Below are 25,016 nucleotides of genomic sequence, written 5' to 3'. Positions count from 1 at the left end.
CCTTGAATATGAATATATATTTGTGCAAAGCAAAGAATGACGGTGCAAAGAAGAGAATGGAATACTACCATCCTTGCCATTCTTCTTATTTTGATCTCGACAAGTGATACCATGCTATGCAGCAAAACAAGTAGTTGCAAGAATCAATCATAAAGAAGTTCTTGATGGTCAACTCTTGGATGCCAAAATGGTTGTTGGACAAAATAATCTAGATTGTTTTGCCTGTATTCTCATAGAGGCCATGCTGTGCCATGACATTTTGGTAAACCCTATGGCAAGAATCTCGATGATATTCTTGAGAATAACGGAGGAAGATGCTACCAGATTCCATTTTTGTAATACCCTATTTCTCTTCTTCTTGCTCACTGAATAAATATGTATACATATTATTTGTATTGATGAAATTACTTGTGTGCTAATCTTATTTTTTTTTTTTTATATCGCTAATATTTTTTGTATTGAAACAAAGAGAAAACTATTGATGCATGGTAAACCATAACAAAATATTGTTATAAGGGATTCCTATGCTTCAAAATGGACCTAAAAATATTCCAACGACCTCTTGGACGACATAACTTAGGTAACCTTATTGGTATTATGAATCCTAGCAATGTAGTTTTCAATGTCCACACATAATAAATAACCCCAAAAAATAAATGAAATGGGAATGGAGGCAATGGCCATAATTATTCCAATAAAAAAATTAGAGAACGAAATATTGGAGGTCTATTAAATTTTGGCAATTCACTTAAAATATTTTATTCTTTAGTTGATTATATACATATATATATATATATGAATGGTGATTTAAAAGTGTTATATATATATATGAATGGCAATATATATATCATTTGAAATGAATAGATATGAATGGTGATTTTAAAGTGTTTTAGAAAATTTAGGAGTAATAAAATTCTCGACATTTCATAACTATGATTTTAAAAAATTTATATCGAATTTTAAATAAAGTTAACTACAAAAAGATTTGAATGACTTTAATATGATAATTTGAATGACTTTAATATTATCATATTAAAAATTTTATTTAGTGTAATATGAAGTATTAATAATATACACTTATATACAAAGTATTAATAATATACGAGCATATCAACTATGAATACTAGTATAGTTGTACTAATTATAATAAAGTATACAAATTATATAATCATCTTTATTTCAATGAAATATTTTCAATACATAATTATTAAAAATTATGAGCTTATAACAGGTTTTGTTCATCCCATCTCTTTTCTAGTGAAACATTTTCTAAGATTTCCTCTCTTAAAAAAATAGGTAAACTTACTTGATAATAGGATTTATTAATCTATTTAAATTTTAGCGTGAATCGCCAACCCAGAAAAGAATGAACACCCAATATGTCTGTTTTATAATTTATTTGGCAATCAATTAAATGACCTCGCATTGGATATGATAGTGACGGTAATAACGTGAGGCATTTCTTTACAAACATGTAATGTGTAAATTATAAGCTGGTAAGAAAGGCCATTAATAAACATTCAGTGCAAGTATTTTTTTGTTATGAATTTTATGTTATTAACTTTAAAATTAATTATTAAATGTTCTTACATAGATTGTTAGATTGTCATTCGTTTGCCAGTAACACACACCATTCGAAGGGTTATCAAATTATATTACATTGCCTTTGAAACATACGTAACATCAATGTGTGCACCCCATCATTCCAAGAACATGTGGGTTTAACATATTTTTTTTTAAATCAACAAAATTGTGAAATAATATATTTTCTTTTGGTGATGTAGCGTGAAGTGGATCCTGATGATAAAAGTAGTCGCTGAATCCATTGTCGACCGACTTGAAATAACTTGGGTAAATATTTTAACTTTAGAAAGATTTAAACGTATTACAATATAAAATATAATACATCTCTAGTGGCGGTGCAGGATAGGATTTGAATTAATATTTGCTGCATGCCTGCTGTGGTGCAATCAAGAAATTGCTTTGCAATTTCATGCCACTTGCAACGAAGCTACCTTGACGTTGCAACTTGCGCTTTCCTCTACCGCCCATGCCCGGTGAGCTTCACCTGTCACACTCTACTCACGGTCCACAATACGGAAAACGCGTTGCCGTCATCGGCCGTACAAAAGCGCGTTCCTTCCCTCGATTAAAAGGGCGAAAATAACAGATCGTTTAAGGGAAAATAATTCCTGCTCGATGCCATTAAAGGTCACCGACATTTTTAATTTGCTGTCACCGACAACCCAACGACAGTATGATCTGGTCATCGGAATCCTTCGCTGCTTTCGAAGGCAATGTCGCCGTCTCTACCGTGCTGTAAGGAGCCATGCTGTTCAATCTGAGCTCACACGAAAAAAAACCACTGCTTCAATACAAATTTGCGTATTCAATCATCTCAATTTAAACTAAAAATAATCGATAAACGATCTATTCGTTTCATTTCCTATTGAATCATTTAAATACGCAGAGGGGAAATTGTAGATGAGTTAGTGTTTGATTACCTCTCCTTGCGCTTTTGGAGGAAGCGTTGCAGAGATAATTTCTTCACTATTTCAATGCCTGCACGCGGAACAAGAAACCATGTTAAAACAATTTATACCCTAAAAAACCTTCATTTACCCTTTCACATTTTATCCAACCCCTATTAAAAATAACATATTTGCGATATGCGTCTTACCTGCTGCCACTTTTTGAGGTTGATTTTCATTGACAGCGTTCGATGCAGATTTGGAAGGCTGCTGTCCCCATATCTCTTCAATTTTGCCGCTGGTAATCTTAGAGGTTCTTTTGTTGCTCGAGCTATTGGAGCTGGCAAGCTTCATAATGTCTTCAACCTGCCAAGAAAATGGCAAAATACTCAGTCGGAAATCAAGTAAAAGGCAGAAAGATGACAGAATCATGTTGTTTTATCAAAATTTACACAAATTTTCTTGCTGTATTATATGAGTTGCTCGGATCAAAATAAGACCTTGTCAGCAGGAATATGGTAAACATTCACCACTCCGTTATAAAAAATAGTGAATTGAGATGTGGATAGTTTCTCTGGCACTTCTGCTACAACGCAGTTCGGATTAGTGAGGCCGATTTCCGAAGGCAAGCTTATATTTGATTCTGTAACTCTTGGGTTTGAACCGAAACCGGTGGTTAATGGAAACAATTCCATAATTTCAACCTTCTTGCCCTCTGACTGTTCGTTGGATGAAAGCAACTTTAGCATCATCTGCGGTTTTATCCGCGACAGATGTTGCATGACTACTGTTCCATTCATGAAAAATAGATACAATATATCAGCAAAAACATTCCTTCAAAACACAAATGGAAGACAAATTTATTGAGAGAAGGCATATTGCACTGATCGATCCGAAAACATAGCGGCAAGAAAGATTGAGGTTGTTTGCAAAAGAAAGCATACATCTCGTCTTGGCTTGGTGTTTTTCAGGACCGAATTCCAAACTATATTTACTGTGCTTCATTACTCTTCCATTTGCTTCAGAGGCGTTCTGAACGTTTAGATACTCGAAAGCCACAGATGCACCTGGCGACATAGCTTGCAAACTCAAATATTGTTCCGATAAATCACCAAAGTTCCACTGCAATCTACCCTTTTCCCGAAGCTATACTCCTTCAGGAGATCTATCAAAGAGCCGAATAAATATAGACAATAAGAATTCAGGGGCACGATAAAGCCTGATAAACACGCATGTGGAAGTATTATTGCTTTAATGAATGGAAATGCATCGCAACTTCAGCGGCGCCTCCGGCACCATGCGTTCCTTTAGCGTAACCACGTGAATCACGTGCTCTGTTTTCCGTCAGACCAAGAGAGAGAGAGACTTTGTAACGTGTCATATAACGGAGCCACTGTGTGACTCGCATAATCGCATTATGCATATTCCCCAAAGTTTCCACGGGTTTGACGTGATGAGTCCTTTTGCGTCATTTCCAGCACGGGGAAAACATGGAATGAATTGTGGGTTGCTTCTTGGTACATTACATCTGATTTGATATATCTTAGAGCGTTAGAAGTGGACTCCGAAGGAAGGATTTTACTAAATTGGAATTTGAAATCCAAAATGTTTAATATCAATTGTTTTACAAAAAGACGATATTTAAATATTATGAAAAATCGTCTGAAAATATTTTTTAAATGTGATATATCGTAAATAATATGCATTTTATAATAATGTTTTAAATGTTGTATGGCATATATTTTTGGACTCATATGTAGATTTTTATGGTATTTAATGTACTATTTAGAAGTTTATATTGTTTACCATTATTTATGATGTGTGTATTCAACTTAGATGAAGTTGAGTTATTTTATATTTTTAAAGTTTTTTTACTAAATCATTTATTACCAAATTTTTTTAATAAAATTATAATTTATTTTATTATTTAAAAGTTACATTTTTTTTATTATTTAAATTATATTTCTAATTATTTAAATAAATTCAATATCTTACAAAATATTTTAAACACTTGAATTACAATCAATAAATAAATAAATATATATATATATATACATAACTTTAAACTTTGACATTAGAATCATTATCATCGGACACTACATACATGTCACCATGTGGATTAAGAAAAACGAGGGCGTGAGTGTCTAATCACTAGGTCTTGCTCTCATAAGAAGTGTGGGAAGAAACGCAAACAAAAACTGGTCTTCTGCCTCCCGTCACTTCATTTTCTCTCCATGTATGTTGGTTTTAATATCCATATCACACTTTTATATATATATGAATTATTAGATTGATAAATTGAAATACAGATGATAAATGAAAAGAAAGAATGAATTTTATTTTATTAAAATACATAATACTAAATTTAAGTTAAAATTATATAATTATATATATATATATATATATAATATTTTCCATAAAACAATTTTCACTCAAAGTACAAAAGAAGAATCATAATAAACTCCAAGCAACTTAAACATAATATAAACAAAATCAAATCTTTTTCTATTTTTATGATACAAATCCTAAATCTATCTTAAATGAATAAAACAAAAAATATTATATTCTACTTAATAGATTTAATGAAAGAAGAGAAAGGCACTGATATACTAATACTAATTCATTATTGTTTTGAATAATTCTGATCTCCTTAATATTCCTAACACAAACTGGGCAAGTGGAGACAAAGTTACAAATAAAACCATTCTTGGATGATAAGAAGAGTGATGGCATCGTAAATCTCTTTTTCATAAGTTTCGTATCCACATGAATGCAAGTTATAACCCTTAATCACTTGTGATGGAGACTTTCTTGTGTTCTTAAGGCTTCTTGCAAGGTTTTCCATGAATAATATGTCTGAATTTTACAATTTTTCTCGAATAAGTTAGTTTGACCTAGAATAATAATAGTAGTTCAATAGTAAATTTACACAAATTTGTTCGGCAGATGCCTACAATGATATATGAAATTCTTGAAATTCACAAATTGTTTTCAAGGTGGAGAAGCTCCAAAAATAAAAAGGCTATTTTTTATTAAGATAGAGCAACTTGATCTCAAATTTCTATATTTTTTTTAGCTTTTAATAATAATTATGGTTAAATAAAAAAATTATTGAGATTTTTTAAAAAAATTCAACATCATATTAAACTTTTAAATAAATACTTAAAAATAAAAATAAATTATATTTATTTTTTAGAATAGCTGTAAACTCCTAATATATTTGAACAAATCATCATATCCATATACAAACTATAAGAACTATATATTATTTAAAGTATTCAAAGCCATATTAAATATTTGAATAAATGTTTAAATGAGTGAAGAAAGAAATGTGGTGTCTTTTTTAGAGTTTTTTTCCTGCTTGTTTTCTTTAAATACATCCTTTTTTATATGTATATTTTTTTGGATATTAAGTTTATGTTTTTATGTTATTAGATGTATTTATTTTGGAATATACTTTATAAATTTTAATTTAATTATTGATAATTATTAGATAGTTGGTAGAGATTTGATTTTTATGGAATATTTAAAAAAAAAAAAATTAATATTTGTAAATTAAAGATTGAGATTTATTTTCAAAGTAATTATGTTTTTTCTCATTTTAATTTAAATTGATTAATTGAAAGAATTTTCATATGAAATGAGTTATAATTTTTGGGCATATGGTATTGATAAACTATGGTATTATAATAAAATTTATTTACACATTAAAAAAACCCATGTTAAAATAGATGGTACTAAATCTGCATGGTTAGAAAGTGTTTGTTGGAAGGAGAAATTTTCATGTGAGCATAGAAGTGCATAGTTATGAAAGAAACTACATGTTCAGTGGACGAATAGTCTTGTTTAGATAGTGAAGGTGCATCATGTGATTTAATTTTTATATCATAAAGTTGTATGATTTTTTTTGTTTTGTTAGGCAATGTGACTTTTGAGATGACTAGCATATTTAACAGGTGATTTGAGTATTTTTGACCTAGGTTCATCTAAGTTGTCATGTCCTCAAAATTGTCACACCAACCCTTAGCATGGATGGATTTTCACCTCTGAAATTTCGAACTAGTAACCTTTTCACAACAAAATACCTTAACAAAACACCCTACACATCTAAGTCGTCATGTCTTGAAAATCATCTAGGGATCCGTGGGTTATACCAACCCTTAACATAGCTATCCCTAGATTATACCAACCCTTAACATAGCCAAAAAATTTCATATAAAATTTCAAACTAATAACCTTTTTATCATATAATATCTTAACAAAACACACTATCACCATGTAAACTTAAAATCTTATAATCTTTTTATAAATACATATCAAAAAAATATAAACCAATTCTTTAATATTTGAACTTTAAACTAATTCACTGGAAATGAATACCCACTCGGACTCCCTTTTATGTTTAATTTAACAATCATTTATACAGCCTCCCATAGGACATGGACATAAACACCATTAAAATTAGCATACACAAGTATCAAAGTATACTATATTTTGTCGAACCAATATTAATGTGTATATTATTTCACTTGGAAAAAAATAATTTAAAAAATAATTATTTTAAATTTAAGAGAAGGAAAATATTAAGTTTCATGTTATAAATTAATAATTAATTTTATTGTTGTTTACAGGGTGTAGAATTTATGGTAATGGATGAGCTGTCCTAAACCACTCTGTAAAGTAAATGTCACCCATTTAAAATTCCATAAAAAAAAATACTTATACTAAACATTAATGTGGTTTAAATTAATATTATCTTTAAATAATAATTTCTCAAACCAAAAATTAAACCAAACCCAAAAAGATTAATGCTTCTGCCTTTATAATATAAAATTAAGTACAATAAAAATAATAATAGATCTATTTATTTGCATATGTATCTATGCACTGGTAAAGAGGGAATGCTGCCCAATTATCAAATTGCTCTGCACTTTAATGCTCACTTGCAATGAAGATACCTTACTCTTGCAAGTTGCACATGTCACCTGTCACGGTATAATCTAGTCATACGAATCCTTCGCAGCTTTCCAAGGCATTGTCGCTGCCTCCACCGTGGTGTAACTAGAATTAAACAAATTGAATTACCTTCAATGATTCATATTAAATATCTATAATATTTTTAAATAATATTCAAAATTATTAATTATATATTTATTACAAATAAAATGTTATATTAAAACATCAAACACTAAATTTTTGCTTGGCTAAGAGCTTGTCTTCCTCAAAACAGGGTAACGGCCCAAGACTCAGAGGCATCTGGAAGGAGTGAAACCCTGCTCCCTTACGGACCATGAACAGGTTATTCCAGGTGGCGTGGTTTTCCTTGATAACAGTGATGCGTCTACCGACATTCATGGATAGCAGCCAGAGATGGCTGTCCTCATTGTTGGTTTGACAACTGAGTTTGATAGGTTTTTCCACCAACAAAAAAACAAATACTAAACTAATTGAAAAATTATAAAGAAATAAACATACTATTTTTATATTCCGTTCAATAATATATCTTAATATAATTAAACAATGTTTTATAATAATAAATTAAAAGAATATATTTTGAAATTTCTATAAATATATTACTTATATAATTTAAATATTTAAAATATAATTAAAAAATTTAAATTAATCATTTTTATTTTGAAATTTATATAAATAACCTATATATAATTTAAATATTTAAAATTTATTCGTATTATGTAGTAATAATATTGAAACAAAACACAAATAACTTAAAATTGTAAATATATAAAACAAAAGAAACTAATAATAATTTTTTTATATAGTTAAAAAATAGCAATTAATTTTACCAATATTAAATTATTTTTACACTCTAATGAAGATTAAAAAAATTGTTCAACATCATTCCAAATAAGGTAAGGGAATCCAGTATTATTTAAAAATAATTTAAGTTATTCATTATTTAATTTAAAGAGTCATATAAGATATGAAAACAATTTTTTTAATGAGTAAAATCAAAAGCATTTTTACTTAAAAATTTCAGATTTTTTAATTTTCATCTTATTTACTACACAGAAATAAATAATTAAATAATCTTTTATTTTCTAAAATATTTGTTAAAGTCCAATATTAAATCATTTCTTAATTTGTGTACATAAGTGGATCAAAGTTTATTTCATGTTTTCTTTTTTAAAAAGCTATGAAACATATGGAAGGAGAGGATCAATCACATCTTTAATAACCAATCATCAGAGAAGGATGTAATATGGAAAAACATTGTAGATTGTTTTAAATAGTACTACACCACCCTTAATCATTATTATATAGTGTAGTTGGAGGTTTTGATGCCACAATTTTATATAATATCTAATTGTTTCCATCTCCTTCTATCGATCATTTTCCTCCGAGAAACCCATGTTCTAGCCCTCTAGCCTCTTGGAGCTCATATCCCCTTGGATTCCTTAAACTTAATTTTAATGAAGAATTTAAAGGAAGTGTAGGTTTTGTTGGTCTTGGAGGAACCTCTTGGAGCCCATCTCCCCTTGGATTCCTTAAACTTAATTTTAACTGAGAATTTAAAGGAAATGTAGGTTTTGTTGGTCTTGGAGGAATCTTCTATGACAATCATGGGAAACAAGTTTTTCTCTTTGCAGATTTTATGGGACAGTCAAATTAAAAAGAAAAAAAAAAAAAAAACAAATTTGTAGCTCTAGAGATTGGCCTTATTATTGCATTACTGCAAGGCTTCTCTAGCTGATTATGGAGGGTGATTCTCTATTGGTCATCTTAAGAATAAAGAAATTGATCAATCAGAAAAAAATTCCACAACTTGAGATTGGAAAAATATATCACCCATATTAACCATCTAATACATATGATTCCAATCATTATTTTCTCTCACATCAGGAGAATAAGAAATAAGGTAATGAACCTTCTAGCCAAATTGGGATGCAATAGCATTCACCTTCAAGCTAGAACAATCACTTATGGAAAAACTAGAGACCTGAACTTATTGAAAGTATAAACAAAGATGAAGAAACCCTATTGGAGGTGGAAGAACATGAAGGAATAGCAAGAATTGAGGAGCAACTATGCAACAAACAAAATCTTGTACCTTCAATTAATCCATCCATTCCTGACACTACTGTTATTTTCATGTCCTCTTGACGGTTTCAGTGAAATTATTATTTTTCTACTTCACTTGGAATTTACAAATATAATGGCATAATGAAGTTGTGGTCAATAGATTTTTTATATGTATGTGGTTAGTATATGGATGTATATGTATGTGGTTAGTATATGGATGTATAGGATAAAAGACATTAGCTTTTGTCATTGGTGTCCTCTTGATGGTTTCAGTTAAATTTTTATTTTTCTACTTCACTTGGAATTTACCAATATAATGGGATAATAAATTTGTGGTCAATAGATTTTTTATATGTATGTGGTTAGTATATGGATGTATAGGATAAAAGACATTAGCTTTTTTCATTGTTTTGGTTTCAATATGGTAGAACACATTAAAGTGATGTTTATATTATGTAATTTGGTGTTAGTTTAGTACAAAAACAAATATTTTCTAGAAAAATATTAGATGTTTTTAAGTTCGCCCCCTAAATTTGATGATAAAATTTTTGGCCAAATCACGAATTTTAGTTTTAAACAAAGTCTTTCCGTAGAAATCACATAAGGCTTAAATAGAGCAGACAATGGCAAAGGCTTAAATAGAGAGCAATGTAGAGACATAATTTCAAGAAACGACTATATTTGGAGAATAATATTTAAATTATAATATTAATCTATTAATATATTAAAAACAAATATTATTAATTAACGACTATATTAAACAGCTATTTTTTGAAAAAAATATTTAAATAATGATATTATTTCGTTAATTTATTGAAAATATTAATAAGTAACCCTTAAAGAAGTGCTCTGTGTCTTCCTTGTTAGCTTTATAAATAAAAAACTTTGAAGGACCCTCAAACCATTTTCTTCTAATTCTATTCTAGGAGAGAGCTCAACATCGGTAAGACTTTAAGCCAGAGATGTTGAAGCCGAATTATGATCAAGATAAACCATTTCATTTTTTTTCCAAGAGCTCAATATAAATTTGCAACTCAATACACCTAATTAAACTAAGTATTGTACTAATGCATAGACAGGAAGGAAACTAAATGTTCGGTGGACAGATAGTTATTGTACTAATGCATAAATAAAAAAGAAACTAAATGTTCAATGGACAAATAGTTATTGTACTAATGCATAGATAAAAAAGAAACTAAATGTTCAATGGATAGATAGTCTTGTTGTGACATTGAAGATGATGATGTGCTTTACAATTGAATTCACAAATTGTATGATCATCTTGATTCTAATGGAGCATTTTCAACATTTTAATGAAAAAACATGTGGAATTATTAAGTGGAAAGGTGTTGTGTATATTGGAACCAAGGTTGGGGAGATTTGTTTTTTATTAAATGGATGTATAAGATTTTCTCTCTTGAGAATATTCTTTTGTATTATACATAATTGGACATATGTAATTAGGGATTTCTAAAAGGTTTCTTAATTACAAAATTTATAGCAATTGCGTTTCTTCCACCTCCATTGACTCACGTCCTCCATCACCCATCCTAGCCATGTTACCAATTTGAATCATGCTTTGTTTTTTGAATTCATTAGTATATGCATTTATGATTATATTGATGGAGGAATTTCAGTTTTCTTGCCGAATAATGGCATGCAAGCATTGAGTTGATGTGAAATTGAACCAAAATAAATTAGGTTTGTGGGGGAATACAGAGCTATGAGAAATATTACAGTGACTTTTAGTGTGACTATGCCTTTAACATGGAGGTCATGAGTTCCATTTATGTTTTGTGGAGTGGGTTGCATGATCACATTTATTGCTTTTTATTTTATCATTCCACTAGAACGTGGGAGCGAAGAGTGAAGGTCATATGTCCTTGAATATGAATATATATTTGTGCAAAGCAAAGAATGACGGGTGCAAAGAAGAGAATGGAATACTACCATCCTTGCCATTCTTCTTATTTTGATCTCGACAAGTGATACCATGCTATGCAGCAAAATAGGTAGTTGCAAGAACCAATCATAAAGAAGTTCTTGATGGTCAACTCTTGGATGCCAAAATGGTTGTTGGACAAAATAATCTAGATTGTTTTGCCTATATTCTCATAGAGGCCATGTTGTGCCATGACATTTTGGTAAACCCTATGGCAAGAATCTCAATGATATTCTTGAGAATAACAGAGGAAGATGCTACCAGATTCCAATTTTGTAATACCCTATTTCTCTTCTTCTTGCTCAATGAATAAATATGTATACATATTATTTGTATTGATGAAATTACTTGTGTGCTAATCTTATTTTTTTATATATATCGCTAATATTTTTTGTATTCAAACAAAGCGAAAACTATTGATGCATGGTAAACCATAACAAAATATTTTTATAAGGGATTCCTAGGCTTCAAAATAGACCTAAAAATATTCCAACGACCTCTTGGACGACATAACTTAGGTAACCTTATTAGTCCCTGCCTGGACTATAGCGATCGATAGATCGTTGACCGCCTATTAATCCATTCGTTGACCATGTTTTTTTTTGCGTTATCATGGTTTAACCAATGTTTTAAAATAACAATTTTCGTCTATCAAAATTTTAACCAAAGTTTTTGGCTGGGCAAAAAAGGACCTCTTATTGCAGGCTTCGCTTCTCCCAATGTAGATTGAAGTGATCAGAGCATTTACTTTGCCATTTTACCCTAAGTTCGAGCTTTAAATTCGTTATATAAATTTTTGAAGATTGTATACTAAGTTTTATTTTGCAACCTCGTTTTAGATTTAAGTGATCAATGCATTTACTTTGTCGTTTTAACCTAAGTTCGACCTTTAAACTCGTTATTTAAGTGATCAATGCATTTACTTTGTCGTTTTAACCTAAGTTCGACCTTTAAACTCGTTATATAATTTTTTGAACATCATATCCTAGGTTTTATTTTGAGGACAACTGCGCTTCTGCATGCAGGTTTGAGGCCAGGTGTGTTTTTGCATGTAGGCACATTGATAAAGGTGTCCAACTGTGGCTTGCAGCGGATTGTGTATAATATCATGAACTAACCCAACCCTATGAGGTAAATAGTGGATGTCTATGAGTTATAGCTCCAGTTTGTTCAATTCTGATCAGAGATAGAAGTACGTTCCATTGGTGTCAAGGGAATACACTGTCAACACTCTACCTTCGGGTTTGATTCATCGCCTGAACGAATACCTCTAATCTATTTGTCTTTGTTTGCAGCCATGTTCTCCAACTACTACCTTGTTTCCTCCAGCAGAGTCACAGCGATAAGAGGATGGCCCTCCCGCAGAGGTAAGAGTTTTTTCAGAGTTTCGAAATGGGTATTCCTCTGTTTCTCCCAGCCTGAGTAGATGCACAGGCACTAACTTTTGCATGGTTCTTTCAGGTATTCGATTCTCCCTTGTCCGGTGCTTCTAAGTGAATTTGGATGAGATAGGAAATCTAGCCACTGTTCCATATGTATTATGGCTAGGTTGCGGCAGGACTCTTTATATATATGCATGAATAGTTTTCTCCTTTCTAAAGGATTTGGTGTTCCTCCACTGGGGTCGTTTTTAGTGTCTCGACCATAGTTCTTGTTTCTGTACCATTTTTGCCGGTACATTTGGGAGCTTCCATAATTTTCTGTAATATATGTGGTTCTTAATTCTTTTAGTTCCAACGACAGTTTCCATACTTTTTAATGTAATTAGAGTTCGTTCGAACTATTGGTTTTTATTGGGTTTTGCATGCAGGTGTTTTTTTGAAGGGCATGTGGAATTTCTTGCAGTTCATAAGTTGTCATTATGTATAAATTCACAAAGGTTTCTCTATTCAGTATTAGGAATTTTTTTGAATATTTACTGTAACCGTAAAATCATATGTTTTTTCCTGTCGAAGTGGTTTAAATATATGGTTCCAGTTTTCTTTTGTCTGTTCATCAGGTCAGTTTGCCACTGTGAGTTTAATTAACATGCCCGTTTAGGACTGCTCCCTGGTGGCCAACTACTCAGGCCTTGTCCGGGAACTAACCTAAATCGAAAACTCGTGACATTATCTTCTCATGTACTCACATGAACACAACAGGGTCCGACCCATTTTCAGACGTTAGGTTATAAATAAGAAAAATGAAGAAACCCTCCCGGTCTCAACCGTAGGAGTTAATTCTTATGAAATTTAGGTGTCTATATATCGACCCCACGTACTCCTCTGGGGTCATATGCTAGTTCTCCTGCATTTTGAGGTCCAAACTTTGCTTCAACCATGTTCGGGCTGGCTGCATTCAAAATAATTCAACATTGAAAGATGCGGTGATCAGTTCTCGAAGATGCGGTGATGAATTAGGAAAGAAAATGTAACAGGGAACGAGGGATGAACTCTTCCTTCCACTGGAAGCCTCGTTATTGCCACCATCTAGCCGCCAGAGAATCGAGACGATGACAATGCGTGGGTGAAATCTCATTCGTCCTTTCAGTCTGAGGCGAAGCATATTCCCTTCAAACACAATCGCCGGCATCCATCTGTTAACAATTAGAATTCAACATCGCTACATCCACCTGGAATTGAAATAGAAAAGCCTTCGATCTGGTTGGCCTAACATAAAACGATAATAATGAAATAGTCTATAACGCGACTTTTTGAAAGTCTTTCCGGCGGGTTTTTCCGGTCGAAATCCAGCAGGAATTTATTGGAATCGCAAGTTTGATAGCTAGTTTCTGCACAATGAAAGCGTCGCAGGGGTTTTCGAGGGTGCTGAATCCAAATATGCAGTTAAAAAACCATTTTAACTGCAACAAATCAAGATTTAACCTCAATTTTTTCCGCCGGATTCCGTCACCGGAATCTCCAAAAAGTCGCATTATAGACAACTCCCGATAATAATTAATATTATAAAACAAGGTGAAAACTAACATTATTTCGTTAACCCAACTATACATACAATATCGTGTTACTAACCAAATGAATATAAACAAAATTCAATTATAACTACATCCACCAAACACCCTCCACAGTTTTTGCGCTTGTTTTAGATATGGCATAGCTAGGAATGGTATCTGGAATTCCCACTCAATTACTCTTCAATTATACAGCTACATCCACCAAACACCCCCCAGAGTTTTTGCGTTTGTTTTAGATATGGCATAGCTAGAAATGGTATTGTAGTTCCCACTCAATTAATCAATCGAGTGTTTCATAATGTGGGAGCACCCTCACCTTCCATCACTTTTTACATGCATTCGATTATTTTAAGCAGTGGACACGCACTTTATATAAGGGAAGGATAGTGAGAAGAAGGGACCCGCAGCACTAAGTGCGCCGGGATGAAGGGATGGGGTGGCAAGGGGCCACCGATCGAACTCTTCCGTTTTAACTTCGACCCACCTTCGATACCGCTATATCTTCCATCTCTTTACCTTAGGAGCACCTGCCAAAGTCGGTGCAAGAGGGTTTGGAAAGAAGACGATGAAGAGGCTGGCAAATGGTTCCCCTGTGCAAAGGGGCCTCATCTGACTCTAGATGGACAGGCATTCGATTCGAGGAATCAAAGCAGCCATTAAAACAATTGATGTAGTGCACTATAAGGCACTGCAGCAATCAACATGAAAAGACAGGCTCATTATGGAGTCGATCGCACGCCTATCTGTATTTCTTTATAGAGATTATAACTTGATTAATTACAGCCATAAATTGTCAGATACCATGTTTATTGCTATTCAAATATCTGACACCCACCCTCCTTCTCCGTTCTTTGTGCTCTTGAGCATATGGTCTGCAGTCTCATCCCCCGGCATCGGCATAGAGGCCAGAACATTCTGGAGTGAATTCTTTTCAAATTATTGCAAGGGAATGAACGGTTATGATGCAGCGTAAGAAAAATTTTCAGACCATTGGCCTCGCATGTAATATAAATCGACGCCATTACTTGATCGCTTCCTCCATAAATCGAGTGACTCGACCATTAAAGGTTGCAGGCCAAAAAGAGAACTTCATGACAACACCAGACTGAACGTTGGATGAGAGATAATTGCAATGTGGAGCATATTAGATATGTGATGAAGCAAATATTGATGGCATTCACCGCGTAGTTTTTCGAGCTCTTTCTCTTTTTGACAGGAGGCTGTTCATGGTATTATGGCAGACATCAAAAAAAAGTTGGAAGATTCGGGAAAGAGTTTTGGCAAGGGGGATTAAGCGCAACCGGTCCGATTTAGTGATAGAATATAGCTGTATACATAGCTATGGTAGATTCATTTTATAGCATTTCAATGTTTGGAATTAAGTCTTTGATATCGCTGCAAGTGAGCAAAATTGACAAAGGTGCTGAAACATAAAAGCTAGACTCTACACCGTAGGTAATTTATTACAGAAGCTTCGTTGATTTAATATTGTTTAAGAATCTCAGATGGCTTTAACTTCTAACTTGCCATTGCAGTTTGTCATGCGTTTTTCCAAAAGTGCGGATTCAGATGGGTGGGTTGTTAACAGGGAAATTCATCTTCTGTCCTCAGGTTGGTTCTGCCATGAAATCCTCCGCCGGTTTGCGAATTGAAGAGTTTTCCTTCGGGCATACATTTTCTTGTGAATGCTTCATCATCAAACATATTCATACAGTCGAATTTTCTAATGTCAAATTCCATTCGTAGGTTGATTATCATATGATATGTTAAACATTTTACATCAGTAACGTTGAAGATGATTTGTAAGCATGACAAAAATAACAGTGATAGCCTTGATTTTCATATTGTATGTGAAATGTTTTACATTAGTGGATGTCAAGATGATTTGCAAGCAGGACACAAATACCAGCTTTATTATCTCGTCATATGTCAAATTTTTAGCTGATGTTAGTTAATTTGTATAAGAATGTTAAATGTTTAGATATATAATTTATATTTTTTATTTTATTAACAAGATCAATGATTAATTTTGCAATTTGTTTTCCAACAAATTTCATATTTGTATTTTAATTTCATCACTTTATAACACACGATCATTTAAAACAAGTCGTTGCATTGCGGATGGTATACCTGCCGAATAAGGATTATCATCTGTTATCTACTGCAAGGAATGTACGTGCACAGATGGTGACCGAATTCTAATTGATGGAATAAACAGAAACCCAAAATCAAGATGAGTTGAATAACTAAACATTAACAATAATGCATAGGTGTTGGAAATATCGAATGGTTAGCCAAAATAAGTTGCGAGGTTTTGCACTCTCACAACATACTCAACTATCTCAAATACATTTCACAATTCTCTTCTATCTATCCTTTTCGATATTGCCATTCTTCTTGATTTCTCCCTCTTCAGAACTCATTATTTGTCATTTTTTCTCTTTACTTTCATTGCTAAATTTGTCTTCCTTGCATAATTCTACATAGTACTCGGTGAGGCTGGATCCCCGGTTGAGCCATGCTTAAAGCATGTTGTCCAGATGGCGGAGATACTTGAGCTCGAGAGAGGAGAGGCACGTGGCTTGCATGCAAGATCAACTTGCCTCCTCAAATGTTTATTTACCGTTTTAGTTTTTTTCAATTATTATTTATTTCTACATATATTAATTGTTTTACTTTTTAAACAAATAAAATGTTTGTGGAGAGACCATACTCAAAGTGGATTTGGTCTTTCTGCGCTGGGCTATTTATGGGATGCACAACAGGAGCAACTCTATCTATAGCTTGAATATGTGATCTTGATATTTTACTTAATGAATAAAAAAACATTTGATTAATGATAACCATAATAATTTCTTTTTCTACATTTTCTGTTTTACTGTTTTTGAGCATATATCTTCTTTAAAATTTTACATTTTTAATGTAACACTGTTTTTTAATGAATACCCATATCTTAACACATTCACTTCGAATACTGCCGCAAGAAACCAGATCTGGTCTTGCTATTCCATTCCGCTGAAAACCTACTTCGCCCTGCTCATGCGCTCGTCAACCTACTAAGCTTGGGGCGGGTTAGCATCTACCGATATAGTTCCTATTGAGTGCAATTACAGCAATCCATTTGTGTTGTCCCTGCAAACCCGACAGGGACTACTGCCACGGCAGTGGCTCCTTGTTGGTATTATGAATCCTAGCAAAGTAGTTTTCAACGTCCACACACAGTAAATAACCCAAAAAAAATAAATGAAATGGGAATGCAGGCAATGGCCATAATTATTCCAATAAAAAAATTAGAGAATAAAATATTGTAGGTCTATTAAATTTTGGTAATTCACTTAAAATATTTTATTCTTTAGTTGATTATATACATATATATATATATGAATGGTGATTTAAAAGTGTTATATATATATATATATATGAATGGTGATATATATATATATATATATATAATTTGATATGAATGATGATTTTAAAGTGTTTTAGAAAATTTACGGGTAATAAAATTCTCGACATTTCATAACTATGATTTAAAAAATTTATATCGAATTTTAAATAAAGTTAACTACAAAAAGATTTAAATAACTTTAATATTATCATATTAAAAATTTTATTTAGTGTAATATGAAGTATTAATAATATACACTTATATACAAAGTATTAATAATATACGAGCATATCAACTATAAATACTAGTATAGTTGTACTAATTATAATAAAGTATACAAATTATATAATCATCTTTATTTCAATGAAATATTTTCAATACATAATTATTAAAAATTATGAGCTTATAACAGGTTTTGTTCATCCCATCTCTTTTCTAGTGAAACATCTTCTAAGATTTCCTCTCAAAAAAAATAGGTAAACTTATTTGATAATAGGATTTATTAATCTATTTAAATTTTAGCGTGAATCGCGTGCATCGCCAACCCAGAAGAGAATGAACACCCAATATGTATGAACACCCAATATGTCTGTTTTATAATTTATTTGGCAATCAGTGAAATGGCCTCGCATTGGATATGATAGTGACGGTAATAACGTGAGGCATTTCTTTTCAAACATGTAATGTGTAAATTATAAGCTGGTAAGAAAGGCCATTAATAAACATTCAGTGCAAAGTATTTTTTTGTTATGAATTTTATGTTATTAACTTTAAAATTAATTATTAAATGTTCTTACATAGATTGTTAGATTGTCATTCGTTTGCCAGTAACACACCATTCGAAGTGTTATCAAATTATATTACATTGCCTTTCAAACTAACGTAACATCAATGTGTGCACCCCATCATTCCAAGAACATTTTTATTTTTAAATCCACAAAATTGTGAAATAATATATTTTCTTTTGGTGATGTAGCGTGAAGTGGATCCTGATGATAAAAGTAGTCGCTGAATCCATTGTCGACCGACTTGAAATAACTTTAGAAAGATTTAAACGTATTACAATATAAAATATAATACATCTCTAGTGGCGGTGCAGGATAGGATTTGAATTAACATTTGCTGCATGCCTGCTGTGGTGCAATCAAGAAATTGCTTTGCGATTTCATGCCACTTGCAACGAAGCTACCTTGACGTTGCACTTGCGCTTTCCTCTACCGCCCATGCCCGGTGAGCTTCACCTGTCACACTCTACTCACGGTCCACAATACGGAAAACGCGTTGCCGTCGTCGGCCGTACAAAAGCGCGTTCCTTCCCTCAATTAGAAGGGCGAAATAACAGATCGTTTAAGGGAAAATAATTCCTGCTCGATGCCATTAAAGGTCAATAGCATCCACCCACATTTTTAATTTGCTGTCACCGACAACCCAACGACAGTATGATCTGGTCATCGGAATCCTTCGCTGCTTTCGAAGGCAATGTCGCCGTCTCCACCGTGCTGTAAGGAGCCACGTTGTTCAATCTGAGCTCCCACAAAAAAAAACCACCGCTTCAATACAAATTTGCGTATTCAATCCTCTCAATTTAAACTAACAATAATCGATAAACGATCTATTCGTTTCATTTCCTATTGAATCATCTAAATACACAGAGGGGAAATTGTAGACGAGCTAGAGTTTGATTACCTCTCCTTTCGCTTTTGGAGGAAGCGTTGCAGAGATAATTTCTTCACTATTTCCAAACCTGCACGCGGAACAAGAAACCATGTTAAAACAATTTATACCCAAAAAAACCTTCATTTACCCTTTCACATTTTATCCAACCCCTATTAAAAATAACATATGTAAGATATGCGTCTTACCTGCTGCCACTTTTTGAGGTTGATTTTCATTGACAGCGTTCAATGCAGATTTGGAAGGCTGCTGTCCCGATATCTCTTCAATTTTGCCGCTGGTAATCTTAGAGGTTATTTTGTTGCTCGAGTTATTGGAGTTGACAAGCTTCATAATGTCTTCAACCTGCCAAGAAAATGGCAAAATACTCAGTCGGAAATAAAGTAAAAGGCAGAAAGAGGACAGAATCATGTCGTTTTATCAAAATTTACACAAATTTTCTTGCTGTATTATATGAGTTGCTCGGATCAAAATAAGACCTTGTCAGCAGGAATATGGTAAACATTCACCACTCCGTTATAAAAAATAGTGAATTGAGATGTGGATAGTTTCTCTGGCACTTCTGCTACAACGCAGTTCGGATTAGTGAGGCCGATTTCCGAAGGCAAGCTTATATTTGATTCTGTAACTCTTGGGTTTGAACCGAAACCGGTGGTTAATGGAAACAATTCCATAATTTCAACCTTCTTGCCCTCTGACTGTTCGTTGGATGAAAGCAACTTTAGCATCATCTGCGGTTTTATCCGCGACAGATGTTGCATGACTGTTTCATTCATGAAAAATAGATACAATATATCAGCAAAAACATTCCTTCAAAACACAAATGGAAGACAAATTTATTGAGAGAAGGCATATTGCACTGATCGATCCGAAAACATAGCGGCAAGAAAGATTGAGGGTGTTTGCAAAAGAAAGCATACATCTCGTCCTGGCTTGGTGTTTTTCAGAACCGAATTCCAAACTATTAGTGTGCTTCGTTACCCTTCCATTTGCTTCAGAGGCGTTCTGAACGTGTAGATCCTCGAAAGCCACAGATGCACCTGGCGACATAGCTTGCTAACTCAAATATTGTTCCGATCAATCACCAAAGTTCCACTGCAATCTACCCTTTTCCCGAAGCTATACTCCTTCAGGAGATCTATCAAAGTGCCGAATAAATATAGACAATAAGAATTCAGGGGCACGATAAAGCCTGATAAACGCGCATGTGGAAGTATCATTGCTTTAATGAATGGAAATGGATCGCAACTTCAGCGGCGCCTCCGGCACCGGCGTCCCTTAGCCTAACCACGTGAATCACGTGCTCTGTTTTTCTGTGAATCACGTGTCATATAACGGAGCCACTGTGTGACTCGCATAATGGCAGTATGCTTATTCCCCAAAGTTTCCACGGGTTTGACGTCATGAATCCTTTTGGCTCATTTCCGGCACGGGGAAAACATGGAATGAATTGTGGGTTGCTTATTGGTACGTTAGATCTGATTTGATATATCTTAGAGCGTTAGAAGTTGGAGTCCGAAGGAAGGATTTTACTAAATTGGAATTTGAAATCCAAAATGTTTAATTTACAAAAAAAAAAGAGGATATTTAAATATTATGAAAAATGGTCTGAAATATTTTTTAAATGTGACGTGTCGTAAATAATATGCATTCTATAATAATGTTTTAAATGTTGTATGGCATATATTTTTGGATTCATAGGTAGATTTTTATTGTATTTAATGTACTATTAAGAAGTTTATATTGTTTACCATTATTTATGATGTGTATATTCAATTTAGATGAAGTTGAGTTATTTTATATTTTTAATTTTTTTTACTAAATCATTTATTACCAAGGATTTTTGGTAAGATTATAATTTTTTTATTATTTAAAAATTATAATTTTTTATTATTTAAATTATATTTCTAATTATATAAATAAATTTAATATCTTACAAAATATTTTAAATACTTGAGTTACAATAAATAAATATATATATATATATATATATTAATTATAACGCCAAATTTAACCAATTTCAACACATCTAAAAAACAACCAACCTTAACACATAACTTTAAACTTTGACATTAGAATCATTATCATCGGACACTACATACATGTCACCATGTGGATTAAGAAAAACAAGGACGTGAGTGTCTAATCACTAGGTCTTGCTCTCATAAGAAGTGTGGGAAGAAACGCAAACAAAAACTGGTCTTCTGCCTCCCGTCACTTCATTTTCTCTCAATGTATGTTGGTTTTAATATCCATATCACACTTATATATATAATATGGATGATTAGATTGATAAATTGAAATATAAATGAAGAGAAAGAATGAATTTTATTTTAATAAAATACATAATATTAAATTTAAGTTAAAATTAAATATATATATATATATATATATAATATTTTCAATAAAACAATTTTCACTCAAATTGCAAAAAAAATCATAATAAACTCCAAGCAACTTAAACATAATATAAACAAAATCAAATCTTTTTCTATTTTTATGATACAAATCCTAAATCTATTTTAAATGAATAAAACAAAAATATTTTATTCTACTTAATAGATTTAATGAAAGAAAACAAAGGCCCTGATATACTAATACTAATTCAATATTGTTTTGAATAATTCTCAAACATGGAATAATTTTGTTCTCCTTAATACTCCTAACACAAACTGGGCAAGTGGAGACAAAGTTACAAATTAAACAATTCTTGGAATCATAAGAGTGATGGCATCCTAAATCACTTTTTCGTAAGTTTCGTATCCACATGAATGCAAGTTATAACCCTTAATCACTTGTGATGGAGACTTTCTTGTGTTCTTAAGGCTTCTTGCAAGGTTTTCCATGAATAATATGTCTGTAAAATGGAGTAGCTCCAAAAATAACAAGGCTATTTTTTGTATTAGGGGTTTACGTAGTGCATTATATTAGATATGGTTTTTGGGATTCAACTGCGTTAAGAAAGTCATTAACTTATGACCATTTCCATGAGAGGTAGTCGTAACTGACTAATTTCTCATGATTTTTGAATTGTTCACTTAGCACTCATTGCATCGGGTGATACTCATAGGGGTGAAGAAGTGGGATTGAAACTAGTGAAATGAATCACATAGCGTCAATCGTCACTTCCGGGGCTTGCACCCGGTAACCAGGACTTCCCGGGAGTGCTAAGTGAACAATTCAAAAATCATGAGAAATTAGTCAGTTACGACTACCTCTCATGGAAATGGTCATATGTTAATGACTTTCTTAAAGCACTTGAATCCCAAAAACCATATCTAAGACTATTTTTTACTAAGATAGAGCAACTTGATCGAATAAACTATCTCTTTAAATTGAAACTTCTATTTTTTTAGTTTTTTAATAGCCATTATTGTTAAATAAAAAAATTATTCAGATTTTTTCAAAAATTCAACATCATATTAAATTTTTAAATAAATACTTAAAAAAATAAAAATAAATTATATTTATTTTTTTTTAAATACCTATAAACTCCTAATATATTTAAACAAATCATCATATCCATCTACAAACTATAAGAACTATATATTATTTAAAGTATTCAAAGCCATATTGAATATTTGAATAAATGTTTAAATGAGTGAAGAAAGAAATGTGGTGTCTTTTTTAGGTTTTTTTTTCTTTTCTTTAAATACATCCTTTCTTATTTGCATATTTTCTTGGATATTATGTTTATGTTTTTATGTTATTAGATGTATTAATTTTGGAATATATTTTATAAAATTTTAATTTAATTATTGATAATTATTAAATAGTTGGTAGAGATTTGATTTTATGGAATATTTAAAAATGTTTTTTTAAGTAATATTTTGAAATTAAAGATTGAGATTTATTTTCAAGGTAATTATGTTTATTTGTCATTTTAATTTCAATTGATTAATTGAAAGAATTATCATATGAAATGAGTTATAATTTTTGGGCATATGGTATTGATAAACTATGGTATTATAACAAAATTTGTTTACACATTAAAAAACCCCATGGTAAAATAGATGGTACTAAATCTGCATGGTTAGAAAGTGTTTGTTGGAAGGAGAAATTTTCATGTGAGCATAGAAGTGCATAGTTATGAAAGAAACTACATGTTCAGTGGACCAATAGTCTTGTTTAGATAGTGAAGGTGCATCATGTGATTTAATTCTTATAGCATAAAGTTGTATGATTTTTTTTGTTTTGTTAGGTAATGTGAGTTTTGAGATGACTAGCATATTTAATAGGTGATTTGAGTAGTTTTGACCTAGGGTCATCTAAGTTGTCATATCATCAAAATTGTCACACCAACCCTTAGCATGAATGAATTTTTACCTCTCAAAATTTCCAACTAGTAACCTTTTCACAACAAAATACCTTAACAAAACACCCTACACATCTAAGTCGTCATGTCTTGAAAATCATCTAGGGATCCCTGAGTTATACCAACCCTTAACATAGCCAAAAAATTCCATATGAAATTTCAAACTAATAACCTTTTTATCATATAATGTCTTAACAAACACACTATCACCCTATAAACTTAAAATCTTATAATCTTTTTATAAATACCTAGCCACAAAATATATATAAAGCAATTCTTTAATATTTAAACTTTAAACTAATTCACACGTTTATTACAAATGAATACCCACTCGCACTCCCTTTTATATTTAATTTAACAATCATTTATATAGCCTCCCATTGGACATGGACATAAACACTATTAAAATTAGCATACACAAGTATCAAAGTATACTATATTTTGTCGAACCAATATTAATGCGTATATTATATCACTTGGAAAAAAATAATTTAATTAAATTTAATATAACGAAAATATCAAGTTTCATGTTATAAATTAATAATTAATATATTGTTGTTTACAGGGTGTAGAATTTATGGTAATGGGTAGGCTGTACTAAATCGCTTTCTAAAGTAAAAGTCACCCCTTTAAAATTCCATAAGAAAAAATAGCTATATTAAGCATTAATGTGGTGTAAATTAATATTATCATTAAATAATTTTAATGGGTTAAATGCCTGGTAATAATTTCTCAGACCAAAAATTAAACCAGACCCAAAAAAATTAATGCTTCTGGCTTTATAATATAAAATTAAGTACAATAAAAATAATAATATAAAATTAAGTACAATAAAAATAATAATAGATCTATTTATTTGCATATGTATCTATGCAGTGGTAAAGAGGGAATGCTGCCGCATTATCAAATTGCCCTGCACTTTAATGCTCACTTGCAATGAAGATACCTTACTCTTGCAAGTTGCACATGTCACCTGTCACGGTATAATCCTTCGCAGCTTTCGAAGGCAATGTCACTGCCTCCACCGTGGTGTAACTACAATTAAACAAATTGAAATACTTTCAATGATTCATATTAAATATCTATAATATTTTTAAATAATATTCAAAATTATTAATTATATATTTATTACAAATAAAATGTTATATTAAAACATCAAATACTAAACTTCTGCTTGGCTAAGAGCTTGTCTTTTTCGGAAACAGGTTAACTGCCCAAAACCCAAAGGCATC

At 31.7% G+C, this 25,016-nt stretch overlaps 2 protein-coding genes across 2 annotated transcripts; both read right to left on the bottom strand.

Moving 5' to 3' along the window:
• Positions 1-1,791: 1,791 nt before the first annotated feature.
• Positions 1,792-3,665, bottom strand: LOC149203113 (protein TIFY 10b-like). The gene is made up of 5 exons (XM_089400115.1): positions 3,416-3,665; positions 2,972-3,258; positions 2,681-2,837; positions 2,505-2,562; positions 1,792-2,341 (listed from the first exon to the last, which is right to left on the bottom strand). The coding sequence occupies exons 1-5, from the start codon at positions 3,546-3,548 to the stop codon at positions 2,236-2,238; spliced, it is 741 nt and encodes a 246-aa protein (XP_089256241.1). The 5' UTR covers positions 3,549-3,665; the 3' UTR covers positions 1,792-2,235.
• Positions 3,666-19,212: 15,547 nt separating this feature from the next.
• Positions 19,213-20,634, bottom strand: LOC149203112 (protein TIFY 10a-like). The gene is made up of 5 exons (XM_089401764.1): positions 20,390-20,634; positions 19,949-20,232; positions 19,658-19,814; positions 19,482-19,539; positions 19,213-19,318 (listed from the first exon to the last, which is right to left on the bottom strand). The coding sequence occupies exons 1-5, from the start codon at positions 20,517-20,519 to the stop codon at positions 19,213-19,215; spliced, it is 735 nt and encodes a 244-aa protein (XP_089257890.1). The 5' UTR covers positions 20,520-20,634.
• Positions 20,635-25,016: the final 4,382 nt, after the last annotated feature.

This window comes from Pinus tabuliformis, chromosome 2_1, assembly GCF_031772625.1.
Source record: "Pinus tabuliformis cultivar Carrire ecotype Pingquan chromosome 2_1, CPIR1, whole genome shotgun sequence".
Classification (NCBI taxonomy): domain Eukaryota; kingdom Viridiplantae; phylum Streptophyta; class Pinopsida; order Pinales; family Pinaceae; genus Pinus; species Pinus tabuliformis.
Note: the sequence above shows the minus strand (reverse complement) of the source record. Positions and strands in the feature narration are given on the sequence as shown.

Excerpts from the sequence above, each read along its gene's own strand:
- LOC149203112 (XM_089401764.1), bottom strand. The coding sequence starts at position 20,519 with ATGTCGCCAGGTGCATCTGTGGCTTTCGAGGATCTACACGTTCAGAAC. Across the intron at positions 19,540-19,657 it reads ACCTCAAAAAGTGGCAGCAG|GTTTGGAAATAGTGAAGAAA; the intron begins GTAAGACGCATA and ends TTCCGCGTGCAG. Across the intron at positions 19,319-19,481 it reads CTCCAAAAGCGAAAGGAGAG|ATTGAACAACGTGGCTCCTT; the intron begins GTAATCAAACTC and ends GTGGGAGCTCAG.
- LOC149203113 (XM_089400115.1), bottom strand. The coding sequence starts at position 3,548 with ATGTCGCCAGGTGCATCTGTGGCTTTCGAGTATCTAAACGTTCAGAAC. Across the intron at positions 2,838-2,971 it reads ACCATATTCCTGCTGACAAG|GTTGAAGACATTATGAAGCT; the intron begins GTCTTATTTTGA and ends TTTTCTTGGCAG. Across the intron at positions 2,563-2,680 it reads ACCTCAAAAAGTGGCAGCAG|GCATTGAAATAGTGAAGAAA; the intron begins GTAAGACGCATA and ends TTCCGCGTGCAG.